The following is a 21,162-nucleotide window of genomic DNA, read 5'->3' as shown; positions in this document are numbered from 1 at the left end:
TGAGGCGCCGACGCCGCGCCGGCTGCCGCGAACATTTGTAATCGTTACGAGCGTGCCACGCGCTCGCCCTATTATGCACATTAATCGTCTCTGAGGTATGCGTACCGCGATAACAATGCGAATGCCACCACCGTCGCCGCCGCTGCTAGCCGCTACCGTCGTCGTCGTTTTTGTCCCGGTCGCCGTATTCGCCGTCGTTCGGCCACCTTTCGAGCGGACGCGACGCGATACCAACAGACACAGTCTGGCCGTTGCAACTCTTTTCACCCTTTGCCCTGTCGCTCGAGGGAGGATTCTTAACGACGATACGACGGGCGATCGCGAGTGCCTGCAAGCACGCACGAGGTGTGCGAGCGGCGAACGCGGCGCCTCCGCTTCGTGTTTACTCGGACTACTCGGAGTACTCGAACGGAACGGATACGCGCGCCGCGTCGTGTTCTCGGGCTCAGTTAAGCTATGTATTCATGGTGTCGCTTGTTGCTCATATTTAGCGACAAACAAGTCACGTGAAATTGTACCTATATCACATGGCGCTGATTTCAATCGTCGCTTGTGTAAATGGGTAGCAGTGATAAATTTTTTATTATATTAATTGTATTGTGTAAAATAAAGTCTAAAATGTCTTATGAAGAAAAATATCACGAGTGGATTTATCAAGTTGCTGCGATTGTACACAATAAAAATAAAGTAGATCGACGGCGTAAACTAATAGCAACAGTATGCATCAGTGAATATAAATTTTAAAAAATATATTAAAAAAGAGATTTTTTTTACATCTTGCGATTCCATATTCTTTATGTTATTTATTGCACAGAATTTTAATTACTCACAAGATTCGGTGCGTAAGAGCGACGTCGCTAAAAGTTGGGTTCAATCCAACTTTTTACGTCGTCGCGGGCGACAAGAAAACAAATAAAATTCGATCACGTAACCACTCATCGCTGCGACAAGCGACACCATGAAATTGTACCTTTACGCGGTCAGTCTTATCCTCCGACCTCCATTAGAGACCGTCCCTTTTATATACAAGTACATAGAATAATTATAGAGATATAGACATATAGAGAAATATAGAGATATAGACATATAGAGAAATATAGAGATGTAGAATAAATATGAAAAAATGTAATCAATATTTTGATAAGAAAAGATGGAAAATAGATGTCAGAAAATTGAAAATTTCTTTTTACAGTTGCGGTTGATTTGCAATGTCCAGCGCTTTGTTCATATTCCGAGAGCACGAGGTTTTCATTATAGAATAATAATGATTATCGAGATATATCCGCGTCTACTGAGGAAATAACTACATATGGTAAGTGGTAAAAAGACGATCGATAAATTCGAATCTCAAAATTATCGTCTGCGACGCGCTGTCTGACGGGAGTCTTATCAAAATTTATTAGACACCATTTAATTGTTTTAAAGTTACGGCGAATTGCAAATATAAAGTTTGCTATTTATACATACATATATGTAAAATATTCTACAAATACGTATCTTATATCCTTAAAAATGGAGAGTTTAGCATCTTTTGTGAAGAGAATCTGACCTGCAGTTAAGTATACAATTAACTATAGGCATTAACAATATTATTATTGTACAGAAGATTTTTAAATGATGCGAGTAATACATTTGTATGTTTTGTTCTTGACATTCCTTTTTATTTGCATGATAATATTGGGCATCAAGTATTATAAAACGGTAACGCATTTTGAAAAATTATAACATTTAATGCGATACATTTTGTATAGGCAGGCATATCAATAAGGATAATTGAGGAAATTTTGATCAATTGTCATAATTCCAGTAAATAACCCTTTGCGTACGAATGATAGATTACCGAGTCTAACACTGTTCCTTTTTTTGATTGGCAAGAGTTTATACATTTATTTATAAAAGAATCATCTAAACCTAAATGCTAATAACTGCGTTGCAAAAACTTATACTATAATTAGCAATCAATTAACTAAAGATGAGAACTATTATTTACAGTTTTGCGACAAGTCAAATAGCGTTTGCGATTAATACACTTCAAATACATTTTACATATACGTGTGTGGGCGTAATAATTAACATATTAAATAACATATTAAATCATACGTATGATAAATCTGAAATTCTAATCGATCAGACTTTTTCAAATGACATATTTTTAACATAGTAGATAAAAATCGATGTTTTATTTAATGTGTTATCAAATAAACTTAGTTCCTTTTTGTTTTACAATAATCTGTCATCGTTTTATTACTAAAACGGATTATTAATGAGTATTCTTTGAGAGACACGAAGAAACACAGCATAAAAATAAAACATTGTATCCATTCTGCTATTTATGATCAGCATAAGTTCCTGAGTTACGTTTAGTATATCGCATATTTTCTTTTATATGTATATACTATTAAAATTAATCTAAATAATTTAAAAATATGATGACGTTGATATATTCTTAAACATTAATCAAATCTACATGCATAAATATAATTATTCCCTATGCTATGCACAATGCTATAGTCTTTACATATTTCTGTATTTACAATTATCCTAAACATCATTCTTCCCGTTCTCGTTCGAATAAAACTTGCGCTTCAGTTTATGTATAATAAAATATTCTTTAAATTTCCATTATAAATTATTTCGTAAAAAGGCTATTTGATACGCTCATCGTTATAATCATTTCTATTCTTTTTAACAACGGTTTAAATTTTTTTTTACAACAATAACGCGATGCGATTATTCAGTAATCGTGAGAACGTAACTTTTAATTCATTATCATAAAACCGTTATTCTATAAAAGATATCCCAATTGTATTCAAGAAAGAGAGAGACATTATTAATTTCTTGAAAATATAATATATAATTGCGCGCGATATCGCATTAAAAATTCATTTAACGAAGTGATACGAATTTGTCGATGTAAAACCAACCGATTCGAGATTCGACAATAAAAGTAAAATCAGCCAGCGTGTAAGATTCTTCCAACATTATACTCCGTCTACAGGTCTTCTCATGACTAGAGCTGTAAAATCTTTCGTACTGGTACAGATAATGGCGTATATTATTGTTCCTAAAGGAACAAATCATTTTTCGAAAAGACTTCGTGAAAGAATCATGTTTCTTAAGCCGTTTCGCGCCATTTCAATTGTTCTTCTCGCGATCTGACTTTTTCTTCGCTGGACGCAACATGTAGGAATTAAGACTAATATGTAAGTTTATACAATTTAAACCCCAGGACAAAACCATATTATGTGCGCGCTCGTATAACTTGACGTGAAACGGAATTTCCGAGTTAAAGAAACTAAAGATAAAACGCTAAAAGAGTTAAATAATTAAATAATAAAAAAGTTAAGATTTCCGGATTACCAGATATTGGCACGATTGCGGGTTGTAACGTATGTCGAATACATCGTAGCACACATTGTGATTACATACAAATATTCACCGAGCACCGGTGAATTTTGATATTACGTATGGGCAGAATGTTGGAAGCACATCGATAGACCATAGAATAGTGTGCCACTTTTGCGAAACCGCTGAATTCCTCGACACAGACAGAGAAAGAAAAAAAGAGAACGAACGCACTCATTGTTCATTCCTGCCGATTTTGTTTTTGAAAAATATTTTACCCATTTCTGTGAGGACTGCACTCCTCACTGATACGATATTTGCCTGAACATGCTACTGATCTCCTCCATAGTCTTGTTCTTCGTCTCCGGCACTTTCTTGTATATGAAGATCGTGAAGAACAGTTGCAGCACCGCAAAGATGATGAACACGTAAGCGCCTAGTGCCTCTTGCAGTGGCAGAAAGCCGATGCTGACGATGAAGTTTGCGGTCCAGTTCACGGCGATAGCGATGGAGGTAGCGGGTGGTCGGGCGGATTGATTGAACAACTCCGACACCAGGAACCACGGAATACTTCCTGGTCCGGTGGCGAAGAGAACGACAAACATGATGACAAGCACAATTGAGAAATATGCTGCCACTCGCGATGTGTCCTACAATGTGCAAATAAAATATCCGACGTTATATGATTTTGACGTCTTTTGAAAAGTATCGCGTATACCTTGATTAGCTGAAAGACGAGAGATACTTACGGCGAATACGAGACAAATGGCGAGTAGAACGGTATCCACGAACATGCCGAAGAATCCGACCAAGAGTAGCGTTTTTCTGCCTGCCTTCTCTACCAACACCAAAGAGATGATGGTCATGAAGACGTTCATCGCGCCGACTCCCATCGTGGCGTTCTGGGCGGCATGCTTGTCGAGTTGCGCCATCCTGAAGATCTTCGTTGAGAAAAACATTACGGCATTTATGCCGGATAGCTGCTGAGCGAACATAATCATGATCGAGATGAACAACGGGATACGAAGCGCTGGATTTACAAATAGCTCGCGCACAGTGACCTTCGGCACCAATTTCACCGACTCGTACTCTGCTCGCATTTCTTCCATCTCGTCATGCACTTCGATCGTGCCACGCAACCAGGACAGCGCTATTACAGAGAAAAGGAAAACGATATTTAGAAAGACACAAAACTCAAGGACACAAAGCCGATAAGGCGAGCAGGCGGAACAAAGGATTCGAGCTTGTTCTATGACGCATAAAGCGACAGATTCAAAGAGGCAATTTGCAATTTTGAAGACCGAATACTCAAAAATAAATTTCTTTTAAAATAAACATTTTTTTGAATCCACCTAATTTTACAAGTTGCAATCCTACGTTCACCGTTTTCGTGCTGTAATAAATTAAATATTCCTCCCTACCTCTTTGCGCATCCATGTCCTTGCCGCGGTTGAGCAACAGGTACTTGGGACTCTCGGGACAGAGAGGTAGCGTGCATATCTGGAAGAATGCCGGTACGATCGTCAGGCACAGCAACAACGGCCATTGCTCGGCGGTACCGAGGATCTGCTCCAAGCCGAGGATCTGCGATACCAGAATCGAGATGGTGATGACCAACTGGTAGACGGTGCCCACAGCACCGCGTAGATGCACAGGCGAGATCTCGGCCAGATACATCGGCGCCAAGCCAGCGTTCAATCCGGAGTTTATACCGATCAGGAATCTGCCGACGATTATCATTTCATAGCTCTTCGCCGCCTTGGCGCTACCCTCGAAGATCACAGTCACTAGGACCAGGATATTGTTCAGCAACAGACCGCCTTTTCTGCCGAAGCGATCCGCTACCCAGCCCACCAGAGCACCGCCTATCATTCCACCGACGCAAAATATCGATACCGCCAACGACCAGATTAACGTCACCTCTGTCTTTTCCGTCGGAACACCCGTACGGTTCGTCTTCAGGTCTTTGATCCAGTCCTCAATTAGCTAACAAATGTTAGAATATTTATTTAGTAATTTTCATTATTTTTATTCGTCATTTTTTTTTCTTTTTTCGTTTCTGCACATCACTAATATTTTACGGTCTGACATAATATATTATATGGTATATACTTGTATCACTAACAAAAAGAAAAAGAGCAAATGTAACAATTTTGACAAGTGTTTTTGCAAATGATCAATGTAAGATATTTTAAGAATGTCTTACGATTAAGTTAAATTAATATCCGTACCTGTTGAGGTGCATTAACTACACCGGTGTTGTATCCATGCTGAAACGATGAGCCGAGAGCGGCCGCCGCGATAGCAAACGCTAGCCGGCCGTTGAGACCCTACGGCAAAAATCGATATGGGAAATTTTATTTTAAAGTTATTACAGAAGAATTATTGTATTTAATATATTATTTTTATCTGATATTAAAAGAGAAAATACTTGTTTGAGAAATGCATACAATCAGATAACATTTATAGAATTTTAATTAATTTGGAGATATATTAAAATTCTAAAAAAAATACTTTTGAAAAATTCTCGTAAGAGGAATATTTCCTTAACGTTTTCGAAATAATGTCATTATTCCTTCTTGAAATGCAAATATTGATAAGGCGTATTTTAATGAAGCAATGGATATGCAACACGCCAGTATAATGTAAAATATTGCCTGGCATTTAGAGTCAAGTCGGAAGAATCGAACATCTGTCGCAGTAAACTGCGAAATATTCGCAAAAAACGATCTATTTTTCAATAGATAAAAAATATGTCTACTTGTCGATATTCCCGTGCATTTTTATTTTTATTAGAATATTTTCCCCGTATATATTATATATACAGGAAAAAAGAAACGTCTCTCACACACATAGATTTAAGAGGAAATTATCCGTAGAGATCGAGTTTCTTTCGTCTCTGTTTCCCTTCTCGAATACCAGAAAAACTACTTTTTCGAGGACGAGTGCATACCGTTCTTTTCAAATATGGACCGTCAAACTCGGCCGATTTTATCGTCATCCTGAAAGATTTCTTCGTGCGGAGACACGCACTGATACGCACTCTCGATCACGTTCCAATTTCACTCTCACCGAGCGACGATCACTCAGCACTTAAACGAAAGAATTGCGTTTGTCTCGCGGCTCGTCTTAATGTATAATGTATATAGTATCGTTCTTCAGTACTCGGAACACGTGCCGAAGACTGGTGCGTCGGCATCCCCACTGGTCATTCTTATACTAGGAGACCGCACAACCCGCACGCATACACGCGTATGCGCGTCATGTACATATCTTTCCGGAAGATACACGCATATCTCATGCGTGCGTATGTGTTCGTGTTATTTAACACGGCGCTACGATATATGTACATTACTCAATGATCTTTTTTTTGTTGGGTTTGCATAGTGCAGCATGTGCATATGCACGCATACGCGCATCATTTCCATGGAGAACCGATACTTCGTTATCGTTACGCACGGAAGCTTATGTGCCAATGGCGTAAGCGCATAAATTATATCTTATTAAAACGAATCCGTTGCTACACTTGGTATTTCATTATATATACATATATAAAACATTGTAAAAAAAAAGCAAAAGACAAATCGCTAATAGCGAGACTTAATTATTCAATCTTACAGATCTGAATTACTTTCGATTCATTTTAATTTATCTATTTTTCGTGGATTATTATGATTTACTCAATGTTGAGTCTTACACTCGCTATATTATATTAAATCTTAATTAATAACATTATCGAAACTAAATATTATATATCGACAAAAAAATCTCTCGACTGAAATAAGTGAAATTTTAATCTGTATATTCTCTAAATTTCGTAATAATTGCATGGGGAATGTAAAAAATGCACTGATCATCAGTCTGACAGGATTTGCAAATAAAGCGCATCATCATCATTATATTATTCGAATGGATATGTTTACATATGCATAGCACTTACGTAAATATTTATCAATGCATTTTTGACAATGTTGCGAGACTTCTTTGACATCGGTGATCCGATAGCCGAGTGCACTTCGTACACGGATATACGATAACAATGCCATGTACTATGCACCGAGATTGGAATTCACCGAAAGAATTCCATTTCGCACATCGGACTTTAAACTCTTCTTACAAAATAAATAGCAATTATTTGCAATTTGTTTTGTTCGCTTCTCATTTCATTTTTCAGTTCTTCGTATCTCTCAAAACGCTATAAGAGTATATCTTTATTCTGTTGCGAATATGAAAAGAGAGCAGCAAAGTAAACAAATCTATTAGAGCGTTTACGGTGCAGTAAGTTTCCGTTTTACGATTTTGTTTCCGCGATCTTTATCTAACAATAAGTACTTGAGTTAATTCAATTCTCAAAATTGATGCGAGCAAAATCAGATCTTGTTGAGCTAAACGGTCCAGTTAATTGTCAGTAAGCTAGAGAGATAGATGCAGATTGTTCGAACGACATTCGCAATATTGTAATTATTGGATATTTCACGACAGATGAATGTTTGTTAATGTTGTATTGTGTACACCGAAGGAAATATTCGCGTCAGTTTATGCGCCAATGCAAATGAGAGATCCAAAGTTTGTGCAACGCAACAGTGCTAAATTCCCGTCTCGTGATGATGTATCGATCGTTGCTCGCGCGTCATAGAAATTTTTCACGCAAATAAACGGATCTCTACCTGCAGCGTAAACATTTCTTCTAAAGTTGTTGAACTGCACAAAAAAATAAACTGTTACATCATATGTTCTTGCCGTTTTTTCCGCCGATATTCGCAAATACAATCGTAAACAACAATGTCCATGCGTTGCATTTAATAATGAAAAATATCCGTTCGAATTTTTTATATAATGAAAAATGTTACAATATCGCGATATTGCTTTGCAAGTAGAAATTGATACGATGACCTCTCGAAATGACCTCTCGAAAATGCAAAGAAAAAAGTGTTACGCAAAAGGCACTTATCGGTGATTCGCGTCATTCTAAATCTTGACAGTTCGTATTATTTAACATCTATTACTAATATGGGTGGAAATGTACGGTATTCTTGGTTAAGATATCATAGAACGTTCAATGTATAATCGTATTAAAGCTCACTTATTAAAGCGTATTTAATAAAAATTATTTAATTAAAACGAAACAGCGATTTATATGTTAAATATCTAATCTGTGAAATATAAGTTGTTTTTTTAAACCTAGACCGCATATAAACAGAAATTGAATTTTATTTTAGTATATTCTTTCTATAATGAAAAAATAAAAATAGAAATAAAAATATTCAATTTTTAATCAGTTAGACACTCTGACGATGAGTTCGCAAGTTGGGAATTTTATAATTTCGGATAATGGTTTTTTATCGATCTCATCGATTATAATTCTGATTTTTGAGAGCAAAATACAAATGTTATGTTACGTATGCTTGCAATTCGAAACAAAAAAAAGTGCAATCAAGCGGAAAATACGGAATAGCGAGCTGCACACACTTATTTTTCCTCACCGATATCCATTCCATTTATAAACAGTATTTACGTATCGCGAATTTAATATAGGGGCACAACCGAAGAGATTACCAATGCTAAAACGACTCGCAATTTATACTGACGTAAAAAGTCGCTGTCAAATATTTATTCGTTTTTAAAGATTTACTTAATTTGAAGGTTACTTAATTTCCACACAATTACATCTTATATCAAATGTAGATATATGTATATTTAAAAGAATCGCGCAAAGTGCAAAGTCAATGAAACAAACTAATTGGATAAATAATTTTGTAAAACAAAAAATAAAGATAAAAATGGAAGAGTAAACGATTAAAAAGTGTCAATTTAAACAGAAAGTTTCATCGAGAGCAAATTGAGAAAAAAAATATTTCTTTTAATTCCGTTTAATTCTGGGTCTTTAATAAAATCTTAATATCCGTAGCTTTAATTCGTGTTAAAAACCGCACGTACGCGAATCCATGCAAGGGTGTCGATCCTAGGCGTAATTAATCCGCAATATCCTTGCACTTGAGTGCGTGTATTACTACAAAATTGAGTGATATTGATCGCACATGAGACAGCGGATAAAGCCATCTAGATCATGGTCGGCAGGCATGAGACCTTGGAAACGACCTGAATTCGCATTTCTATCGTTACCGTCTCATCAATTACTCTCCATAAGTTTTTGTATCACAAGGTTTATATAATATCTAGGCTCTTTAAAAGGCTGTTATTTCATAGGAATACAATTCTGTCAATCTAATTTTATTTTATTTTTAGACGGAAAATGTGCATTTTACGCGGATTCTATATTATTTCTTTTCTACTACAAAATTCATGAGAAACCTGTCAGAACGATGAAACATTTCTGCAAGTAAATATACATAGCTGACAATGAGTTGAAAGAAAAGTTGACAGGAATTCATTCCGTGAAATTGAATTTCTAATTCATCAAAGCGGAGAATTAGCTTTTAAATTGAATTTTTTCTTTTTCTACCTGTTTATTTCTAATTAATAGTTAAATACTGAATTTAATATTACACTTTATTTCAAGTGTAAGAATCTTTTTTTTATTTTTTCTACCGATTCTAATTCTGCAATTAGAATGGTTTTTTTTTTACAGAGAAGAACTCGAGCCTAAATTGCAGAACTACAATTTGTGGTTTTGAAGATGATTTAAAATTAATTTTTGTCGATGCAAGAAGAGCAAAATAAATTTTTTATTTAAACGATCAGTATTCGTTCTGATTAAAGGTGACGCCTATGATCTTAGAAGCCGTTACAACGGCTGACTGCGTGTATTGTAACTGTGTGCAGCGTGCGGCACGCACAGCGGGTATCACAAATACACGCATCGCGGTCACGCGCGTAAGGGGATATTTCGTCGTTCCCTACGTAGCGAAGTTCCAGACCGTCGTGACGTATCTCGCGTCACAAAGAGCAAGCTGTTCGTCCGCGCGTATACGTATGCTCGTAACGAAATCCTCACGCGACTACATTGGTCGTGGCGAAGGCGTGTCGCGGCACAATTGGTGCAGCCGACGGTCGAGCCTCCCGTGAAAGTGGCGGCAGGCGACGACGGGAAGCTCGAACGCGCTAAAAATAGCTCGAGTAATCGCGCCGCGCGAACGCGGCGCGCTGACATTCGTTTGTGAGCGTCTTCTGCCCGTTTTCAAAATGCCGTTGTCCTGGTTACCTCGCCAAGTCGCTAATTTTGACGGGCCACGAGCCCGCCTGGCGAAAGAATCGCGCGCCCCCGTACAAGGTCCGCGACTGCTCTTGCCTCCTCGATATCTGGTTCGATATCAGGCTTTTCGGCTTTCGGCACGTACTTAGCATCGCTTTTCTACGTCTTGTCTAACACCGTTAGAATTCTTTCCGTTCTCCTCTCGATTTAATTTTCGATTCTTTCTTAACGATTAGATAGATCTTACGGAAGTTTATACGTTTGATTAAAATAGAAAGGCTTTATATTATCCTTTTGATGTTAGGTCATAGAAAGTACTTGACCTCTTCTTGAGAAAATATCAGCGATTTAATGAGCGTCCTACAAATAAAAGTTTCGGTATTTGGGCTACAGCCCATTTTGCATCGTGACGATAGTATTGTGAATGAGAGTTCATGAATAGTGTTACGGAAAAGTCGAGATATCAGATATGTTAATTTTTATATCGATGAGTTTGTTCGCACAACAAAACGTAATGCGATTTTATATCTTTGTTTTTTCTTTAAAATTGAAACTGATTGTCTTTCTTTTAATCTGATCTTCGCTATTCTCAAGCAAAAAAAAAATGACACAAAAAGATCTCGAATCTTCAGAATGATCAGACACTGCAAAGAAAGTAATTTTATGGTACATCTATTATTAATATGGATTCTTCAAGTTATACAATCGCAAAACGATCAATACGTAGTAAGTTGACCATTTGCGCATTATGATAATCATGCGTAATCATCTTCTTGGAATTCCAATTCAAATATGACGATGCAGCACTAATCATTTTAGCTATGTTAATGATTGTTCCAAGGTGTTACACGTGCGAACAACTTATATTAAAATGCAAAATGTCACGTGTTCTCGGGAAGGACAAAAGATTCAATTGCCGTCCGTGTCATCCTATTCCGCATGATTAATAGACTTCCCAAGCGATTCCATTTTTTTCGACGAAGGATTATCATTAAAATTCTACGTGCGATAATAGCGTATTGTTTCATATGCCGCGAAAATGGAGCCTGATGACAATAATGGTTTTCAATGGGAGCTTTCGACTAGCTCTTGTTACTCATACACTGTATTCAAGGAGCACTGATGAGGTACTTCCTCCGTTTTTGATTATTATCGAATCGAAGCCAATCGCCGCGCAACGCGAAACTGCAGCCTTTGTAGCACCACTAGACTCAAAAAAAGATCTCAAGTTTTCGATATACTAAATCTGTTTAATATCTTATTTGATTAATTTTTCTGCAATATTTTTGCAATATGAGCAAACGGTGATTTTATTTAACAAAATGAAAATTTTCAGTTTTATTGAATCGACGTTTGGTCTAAATTTAATTAGATAATTGGGATGATCTAAATGATGACGAAATAATTGAAAAACAAGTGTGTTTATCAAAACGTATGTTTATCTTCAGCCAACAATAAGTATCGTTCATGTCATGTTATTGTCTTGTTATGACACGCGCTTAAAGGAAGTACATAACTCTAGAGTACGATATAAGTCACGGTATTATTACTATATTACAATTATTACTATTACTATGTTTTTGTTTCATATTATGTACAGAAAATATGAAAAATGAGAAAAAACAGATTTATGGAGTAAATTTTGTATATTTTTACGAGTAAAAAGTTCATTGAACCGAACAAATCGATACGATTGGCATGTTTGAATCCGTTTGACTCCAGTATATAACGTCCAAACTTACCAAATATTCTTTTAGTCATACGGATGTTACAAGCGATATCTGAAATATCTTTTATTCTTCCCAGACATATTTTTAGTAACACTCGATTAGAGTCGTGAATAATTTTACGTGGGATCAACTTTGGGATAAAGTTGTTAAATTTTGATGGTGCTCGATAATAGTTACGACCGTTAAATTTTAAAATATGTCGAATCGACCTTTTCACAAACCTTTATTTTCATTCTCTCGAATGGAAAGTCCGTATTATTATCCGGTTTCGTCGCATATCAATTCTAGCATTAACCTTTAGACTCTTTAGAGGAATCTTGATATAACAGGTACATTTGTGATTGGCACAAATAAGTGATTTTTTATCTAATTTACCTCGGTATTTCTTTAATGAAAATAAAGCTAAGATACTAATAACTTTTGAATAATTTGCGATCGAAGAGAGGCTTTTTGTGAATTAAGTTTTCAGAATAACGGATAGAGAACAAAATCGTATTCGCGTCTTTCAATTTTAATTAAAGTTTAGTTTAACAAACATTTAATTCTGCGACTTAATTACAAAGATATATTCGGAAAACCGTACTAAAAAAAATCGACTCCACAAATTCAGCTTTTTCTATTAAAAATTGTTAACATATACTTTGTTTATATATGCTGTTTATTTTTGAGCATAAAAAAAGCAGATGTCTTCTCTCGTTCGAGAGAGTTTTACCTTGAGCTCCATGTTGCTTAAAGCAAATAATCCGTGCGCTACACTTGATACACTTGTCTTTTTTTATCTCTCTGTATCTCTCGTTCTTTTAGAATCGTATGTCTCTCTTCAAAATTTTAGTCACTCTTTCTCTTCCACATATATTATATATTTTCTCCTCGAAAATATCGACTACGAGGAGAGTGACGATTTTGAAAATTTGCGCTCGAGCGGAGAAAAATTCCGAGATGACGACTCCGACGAACGAAACCTCCGTATCACGATCGCGAGCGCGCGCGACTGTCACCGACATTCGTGTGATGGTATAACCGAAGCCGATTTTCAAAAGACCCCGCTCTCTTCCTTCGTGTCCCCCTCTTCCTCCTGGACCGATACAACGACAACGTGATTGGCGACCTCAGGACTGGATTCCGGTCGCGTGAACCTTTCACCGTCCCACGCACCCCTGCCGTGGCGAAAGGGGGGGGGGGGACTGTCTTACTATAAAAAAAAAAGAAAAGAAATACCGGATTACCGAGCAGTTCGAAGCGCAAAAGGCGCGGCACTCGATAATGACTCGATTTACGAAAGCCTACGACAAGAGCATGCAAGAGTTTCCAGTGGAATTATACATAATTTTAAAGTTAACAATGGTTGAATATTACCAATATTAATTTGTTTCAAATACGAAGGGATATTTAAGAATTAGCAGATAAATAATTTCGCGGCGCGCGAAAGTTCTTCGATTTTGCGTCGAGAAAAACACATGAAAACTGCGAACATCGCGATCCAATTGAGCGGTCGATTCGGAATATCGGACACGTAGTAATTCTAGTCGTACTCGTATTACGAGGAAAAAAACGGGAGTGTTTTGCGATGCGAGGCAAGAATCGATATAAATAACGCGTGATGAGAAAGACAGAGAGAGAGAGACGCATATTATTATTAGCGGAAAGCAATAACAACAACGTGTTATATTGCACAAAACTTTTGAACTAGGATTGATCGCACATATGTCGCTGAGATTTATTATAAAATATAAAGGATAACAAGAGGTTATTCTAAAATATAGTATTATCCAAATGTGTATAAATATTATCTATTATTAATTAAGAATCAGATTTGCTCTCTCTCTCTCTCTCTCTCTCTCTCTCTCTCTCGCGATTATTCTCAAAAATGTTTTTAAAGTACTCTTATTTCAAAATATTTTGGGTTTATTCTCGCCTATGTGGATCAGGTATTCTTAAAAGATTTGCGTGTGTGTGTCGCGTGCTCGTGAGAGAAGAATTCCCACAGAGTCCTTCCAAAAATGCTCTAACCCCTATAGAATATTCTTAGCTCAGGTATAGAATTTATGGTCTTAAGCAAACGTTACGCGCACTTTGTCGTCTCAGAAAAAAAGAACTGGTAATACACGTGGCACTTCTCTTAGTCTTTGCACTTTGACGCAATCCTCTTCACATTTCTTACGAGAGCGCGCACTTCAGACGGTCCATACCGGAGAGTACACACGATACCGGACGCGGTTTGTTAATGACGGCCGGTTAGGTCACGTTAGTAAGCGTCAATTTTATAATTAAGCCGTATTGAAGCGGACCACTTCTGCGACTTTGCGCACATATCCCAACGAACTTATCAACTTTGAGATTCGTCTTGCCTCTGATGCAGCATAGTTCTTTGTGTGTAATAATGCCATTCGAGGTGTATTGAAAGTAATAATTAAATATATGAATAAATATGAATATTATTCTATTATAATGAAATGTATTTTTTATACATATATCTCAAAATCTCGGGCTTCATTAATTTTATGAACCAATAAATTGCACCAGCATATTTTCAAATCTATTGTTTAATCGAGAAAAAGTTTTGAAAGAAAGAGATCTTTAAAACATCATTGAACTGACTCACGAGCAGCGTAGTAGTGTGTAATTTACTTTATCGCTAACAAATGCATCATTATAAATATTTACCGAATTAAAGCCAAACACTTGATCACTTTATTGTACATCATAATTCAGTATAAAATAAATACAGGATGCCAGATGTGTGTGTGTGTGTGCGCGCGCGCGCACACACACAACACAAATACTGTCGTATTATAAAAATGATATCACGAAATAACGCGTTTTAAATAATATATTGGTTAAATTTTTTATTTATATCAAGAGGAGAGAAGAGTAAAATTGCGATGAGAAAGAGATTACTCCAAAAAAAGCAAAGCTCTGTCTCATCTTCTTCGTCCTACTTTAGATAATGATTAAAATTTGCTATAAATATCGATACAAATAGATTTTAGACTCACAATAGGCAGACCCGATTATTCACTATTAGAAGCAATTGTTATTAATTGTCATAATGCGTCGCCCGAAGCTGACGACACGAGATCCAATTTGCATGTAAATACCGGTCTAAATGTATGTGCCTCCATTACTACCAGTAGGAGTCATCACGAAACAAAGTAAAGCCTTCTACAAATTTAACGGCTCTCTGTTAAACCAGACATGTCAAACAAACGTCTGGCGTCAATTTGTCATCCACGTTTAAAACTAGGTACCTCAATGTTTATATCGCGAGCTCAGTTTCTATCAGGATAAAAAATATCTGTCAAAATATTAAATTTTAGTCGCTACTTATCCAATAATAATATCTGTTACTAAATTGTTACAAAATTATTAACGTAAATTAATTATTGTATTACGTAATAACGTTAAAATAAAAAAAAATTATTTAATATTTACATCGATATTGATTTGCAATCCACTATCAGAAATTTTTTTTGTGTTATTTTCTTAATACCAGGAATCTTAATGTTTTTTAAATATTTTTTATCATCGACGAGTTATAGCGAGAGACCGATGTCTGGATGGTACCTCTGTTCCCTCGCCCCCTTAAATAATCACCGAAATTTCAACACATTGCCGCGATAGAATGTTATCTTTTGTGGACTTTGTGTCCCGTTTATCGTGGTACAGCTCGCTTTTGGTAACCGCGAATATACGGCAATCATGTCGATATTATTTATTCTCATGATTTTAATTTAGTATAGTGATGTTAATCTTCAATAGTCAATCTTCATTTCAATTGTCTTTCGATTATAATATATATGTACATACGTGTACATATACGCGAGACGTTTTGTTTTGCAGAACTCGCGCGCTTGCACACATCTGACAGTATTCCGCTAATGGAACGCGGGACAAGACATTGCGATAATTTGCGAGTCAATGACTTTGGCGAGACATCAACAACGTCATTCGTCACGTTATGTGAATGCATTTCTCTTGAAGCGATTTAATTCACTTTCTCGAGGAGCATCGACGATAAATGCATGGTAACAGCTGGTTATACTTACCCAATCCTTATCGGTCGCGGCAGTCTGCGTGTAAAAGAAAAAAATATGAAGAAAAAAAGTTAAGATTAATTTCATAAGAAATTTCGTAAGTAAATGTCAAAGCGTTATCGTGTTTGGATGGTTAACAAGCTGGATAAGCGCTTGTAGAATGTTTTGCTCTGTAAATCTTTGAATGATGGAAAATGTTAATAGTATTTAATTTATTTAATCCTCGGGTATGGCTGCCTGGATATATTTTGCATCGAAAAAATATATAAAATAAATAAAAAATTGATAGAGATATTCATTTCATTTAATTAATAATAAGACCAAATATAACTTTGTCAATTTAACACTTCAACTTAATTAATAATTTAATTAAACAATCTATGTGAAACACGATACATGGTAAATAAAAATAATATTTTTTAAATATATCTTGAAAATTTTCAAAATATCAAATTTTCTCATCATATTTATTTTCTATTGTGCAAATTGATAATTATACTCGAGAATTAATATAGGAGAAAGATAGATTACCTTCGATGTCGGAGTCAGGGCCGTTGGTGTTGACGCCTGTTCCTCAATATCGTCACTTGACTAGAGCAAAATGTTTAATTACACTAATCATATACGAGCGATGGAGGTGCGTAGATGGCAAACATAAAGGTATACATACTTATTGTTAGAAGGTTTAATATAATATTAGTTTAATCCATTTTTTTTAAATAGATAAGGGATAAATAAATTTTAATCCTTTTAATATAAACATTAATTATTTAATATCTTAAAATAGTAACATAAAAGTTAAGTCATTGTTGCAAATTCTTATCTATACTTTTTAAAATATTTCTTCCACACATAGAAAATAAAATAAAATAAACGCATTAAAATCCCATTTTTATGCTTACATTGCATGTTTTCATTAAATTAATTACATAAAATCTTTGCAAATTCAATCTTCAGTGTGAGAATAATGCATTGATACGTTACCTTTTCATTGTCCACGCCCATCGTATGGCAGCTTGAAAGAATAGAAATCAAACAGTTGATTAGTCAGTAAAAGCATATATTCATTGAATAAATATATATGCGATATCTCTCTGTGCAAATATGATGAGACCTGAAAGTCATGTAACCAATATCGTCCGAAAATGAGTGAGTTATTTTGCGATGATAAAAAGTATTCTCAGAATTCGCGATAGCTCGTTGAAATGTCTTACAAAATTCAATATCGATCGATTAAGAACGGGCGGACGTCTGTATCGCTGCGCATATATGATGCAATATCAAATAAAAAATGTACATAACTATGATAAATGCAATGTGATGTAACGTAAGGTATGTGTGATGTAATGTGAGGTATATGATAAAGATTATGAAAAAAATTTATCTCACCATTAGAGTGAGAAATAAAGTTTTGAAATATTTTTTGAGACCGACGTTTATAAATTAGTCTTATATCTGTAATAAATTTATTGAAAATATTAATTGTAAATGTTTCGAATTATTCACTAAATTCATTACGCACAAACGTTGCATTCGCAAAACCAACTTGTTTCAAAATCTCATTCTGTTATATTTTTGCTCTACAAAGAAATTCGATAAGACAAATTTTCACGATAAAATAAAGGTTGGTAAAATAAAAATTGGATATTGTCAAAAACTTGAATAATAGTACAATAAACATCGATTTTCATAAAAATACAATCCCTTACGCTTTTCATTAAAATTATTAAGATATAAATTACATGTTAAAGATAATTTGTACGGAGCTATTCGGAGAAGTCTGTCATTGTATTGTTGATGGGACAAGATGACGTAATCGCTCTTCTATTCTTCTATTATTCTTGCATATTTTCTCCTTTGAACCATTTTATGTAAATCCGATTAGTTAGGCGAAGCATTTACCTAGCATGATCTGATAATCGACATGTATACATGATGAGACTACAAAATGGCTGGCAATAAATTTCTAGAGAGGATAAATAATATTAATAATAATAATGGAAGTATTATAAAAGAAGTACTCGCTAAAATGCTAAATGATCGATAATCATAGATAAAAGAAGAATTTTCAAACAAGCAGAAATTATTAATATAAATTTTTCCTTAACATAACTATTAAAATTTGTTTGCAGTTAAATAAAACAATTAAGAAATGCACATGCATTTTATATTTGTTCACAATTTAATAAATATTAATTAAATTCACAATTAAGATATTCTCTTCTCTCTTGAAAAGTTTGATATAGGTATGACATTTTTGATCACACGTTCATTCGATTGATTAATTAATTTTTGTCTCATCCAAATTAAGATGTCGTCTTAATTAAGCGATCCAATTACGCGGTAGGATTAAATATGTGCAAGAGGCTCAAATGTTATCATATATGTAAATTATGCGATAATAGATACTTTTGGCATTTTTCCGAAGGTAATCCCACCTATATTTATTATAAAAAAAATTTCATTTAAGCACGCAAATTGTATAACGTAGATCACATCGTTTATTAAATCTATTTGATGGCGAGTTAATTAAGTTTCTAGGTTGCAAGGCACATTATGATGTTTGCAAAAATGTATCACGCACGCCGCGTGCAGCATGATGCGATGTGAACGACATAATGGTGTCACGCAACTATAATAGAGTACAAAATATCTTACATAGAAACCATATGCTCATTGTCAGTCTTCCTTACTATTAAACCTTATCACGCTTTTTTCTCTTAAAAAATCATATTTATTACAGTCACTTTTCTCCGATTAACGTCACGGGAAAATCCGGCTTGAACGATAGCAAAGGTCAAGCGTAAAGGTCGACAGATATACCTTCCACCCTGTCCGTCATGATGAATTTTATCATATGATACGACAATGGTAATAATGTAGGACATGAGTGCTCCATAAACGTTGAATAAATCTTTGGGACGAAACTTTGGGACCGGTACAACTTCGTCGATAAGTTTAAATGAAAATTTAAAGGTTAAATCCTTAATTTTTGTTGAATCGACAACACATTTAGATGAATTCAAGGAAAATTTCTCATATATCTCAACCATCAGGAATTCGGCTTGGCGGAATTGTGCAATGCGAGGATTTCGATTCCCGATATAATAAAATCGATAATTTGTCTTCGACGTTCTTGCTGACATTCCGAGATCGGCGCAATTTGATGAACAGCTAAGAAACTGTCGAAATCGTCACGAGTAACACGTGCGTTAAAACGTGATACGATAAAATCCGCGATACGAGCAGCTGTTGTTTGCGTTTCTTTTTTGATGATTAGCGAAAAAATCACGTGCGGTCTTTCGTGAGGAAAAGCTACAAACTCACCTCGTAGGCGACGTAAGTAAGAGACAAGAAGCGCGGACTCGTCTACTCTGAACGTTCGATTCGATCCTCGTGTGCCTTAATACCCCCCACGGACGAGGGTTGGCGCAGCCAGCACGACCCCGTCAGCCGATCACATGGCGCAAGCGCACCAACGTTTTTCACCCCCTTATGCCACCCACGTAACAAGGGAGAAGGCCTCCCGCGCGGGTTGAATCGCAATTGCATCATTCACCGCGCACACGAATTTTAGGGTCGATCGTAGGGACGATGACGTCATGAACAGCGGGATTATTGAGCACATCTCGAGAAGTGGACTGTTTAGAAATATCAGTAGTTGCGGTTGATAATGAAAAAAAAACGTTTGTTACATCTTTTTTTGTTTTCTTTTACTTTTTCCCTGCATGTTAAAAATTGGCTCAACTTCAGATTGGCCAAAGAATCCACATATGATGCTTTTAAATGGGAATATTTCTTTTTTCAAGAATGAAAGGATGTTAGCCCGAGTATTATGTAATAAAGAACAAAGATATAAGAAATTTGAAATACGAAATACCGAAATACGAATTTTTTTTTGTATTAGAACAGACAGTTTAGTATACAGTTTAGTATATTTTAGTCGAAAACGATCACTCTTAAATAATCGCAGATGCTCATCGAATAGCCGAGTTATGTAACTTGGTTTATCAATTTGCTAATAAAAAATCGACGATACGGAAGCAATGCGAACGTCAATTCCCCCGTTCTCGCGCCTCATTAGGATAAGAATTTTATTGCTTCGCGACACGATATATGTATATCATATTCGTATTTACAATTCGAGAACGTAAATAAACGCGAGAACCGTTATATATGTACGATATTACTTGACAATATCATCCGTCAGACTATTCGTGTTTCATTATGAAATTATTACAATATGAGAAATCGTTAGCAAGAAAAGAGAAAAAAAAGGAGTGCAAGATGAATGCGTGTATGCGTATGCGTGAAATTTTTTTCGACCTGCACGAAAAAAATCCACGTCTCGCCGATGACGTCTGCAAAACGGTCGCCAAGAGCTGGCACATTGCCATCGTCGCGATCACACGAAATGTAACCAAACATTCATCTTTATCATCCCGGATGCGACTGGCGCGACACTTGAAGGAAAAAAAAATGATATGCACTTCCTTGAGCCAGCTGACGACGCACGATTTCCTAGGAAATTAATCGACCGCAGTATCCTGATATTCAGGAATCGTTGATAAAGAATAAGTTGGAGGAATTAATGTTGTATAAAGATATTCAAGAAAATTCTATACATTTTTCAATCAAAGATTTTTTTGTCCTATAATACACATACTTTCTCTTACTTTCTACCTGATATCTACCTGGTTGGATTCAATTGGCAATTTATTATATTTACGATTCCGTGGAGATCTCGACATTCGATACGGCTGTATCGAATAATTTCCTTATCGCGTACGCTCAATCTGTCATTGGATGAACGGTAACGAGCGGAAAAAGCTGTAATTGATACGATCGGCTGATATGACAATGATGCATTAACACGTAATTAAAATCTTTGCGATTGTAC

General features: G+C 35.7%; 2 protein-coding genes across 4 annotated transcripts in view; one reads left to right on the top strand and one right to left on the bottom strand.

The window, feature by feature from the left end:
* The first annotated feature begins 5 nt into the window (after window positions 1-5).
* Window positions 6-21,162, top strand: part of LOC105448135 (GTP-binding protein 10 homolog) — a 28,887-nt gene continuing 7,730 nt past the window's right edge. Inside the window, exons 1-2 of the mRNA XM_011686520.1 lie at window positions 6-95; window positions 1,193-1,312. Coding sequence (XP_011684822.1) covers window positions 1,310-1,312 — 3 coding nt within the window. The 5' untranslated portion in view covers window positions 6-95; window positions 1,193-1,309. The remainder of the gene's footprint in view (window positions 96-1,192; window positions 1,313-21,162) is intronic.
* On the bottom strand, window positions 1,636-19,696 carry LOC105448134 (solute carrier family 2, facilitated glucose transporter member 1-like). 3 transcript variants are annotated; one of them, XM_011686518.1, is made up of 8 exons: window positions 19,590-19,696; window positions 17,247-17,277; window positions 16,794-16,853; window positions 16,275-16,298; window positions 5,577-5,675; window positions 4,767-5,331; window positions 4,095-4,495; window positions 1,636-3,995 (listed from the first exon to the last, which is right to left on the bottom strand). In XM_011686518.1, the coding sequence occupies exons 2-8, from the start codon at window positions 17,265-17,267 to the stop codon at window positions 3,648-3,650; spliced, it is 1,518 nt and encodes a 505-aa protein (XP_011684820.1). In that variant the 5' UTR covers window positions 17,268-17,277; window positions 19,590-19,696; the 3' UTR covers window positions 1,636-3,647. The 3 variants fall into 3 exon arrangements, with proteins under 3 accessions (XP_011684820.1, XP_011684819.1, XP_011684818.1); XM_011686517.1 differs by lacking the exons at window positions 16,275-16,298; window positions 16,794-16,853; window positions 17,247-17,277; window positions 19,590-19,696 and adding an exon at window positions 12,941-13,339; XM_011686516.1 differs by lacking the exons at window positions 16,275-16,298; window positions 16,794-16,853; window positions 17,247-17,277; window positions 19,590-19,696 and adding an exon at window positions 6,299-6,636.

The sequence above is a fragment of the Wasmannia auropunctata genome, unplaced genomic scaffold (genome assembly GCF_000956235.1).
Source record: "Wasmannia auropunctata unplaced genomic scaffold, wasmannia.A_1.0 LD336088.1, whole genome shotgun sequence".
In the NCBI taxonomy this organism is placed as follows: Eukaryota; Metazoa; Arthropoda; class Insecta; order Hymenoptera; family Formicidae; genus Wasmannia; species Wasmannia auropunctata.
Note: the sequence above shows the minus strand (reverse complement) of the source record. Positions and strands in the feature narration are given on the sequence as shown.

Coding starts and splice junctions, on each gene's coding strand:
- LOC105448134 (XM_011686518.1), bottom strand. CDS start 17,267: ATGGGCGTGGACAATGAAAAG. Junction 16,299..16,793: donor CCCTGACTCCGACATCGAAG/GTAATCTATCTT, acceptor TTTTACACGCAG/ACTGCCGCGACCGATAAGGA. Junction 4,496..4,766: donor GGACATGGATGCGCAAAGAG/GTAGGGAGGAAT, acceptor TCTCTGTAATAG/CGCTGTCCTGGTTGCGTGGC.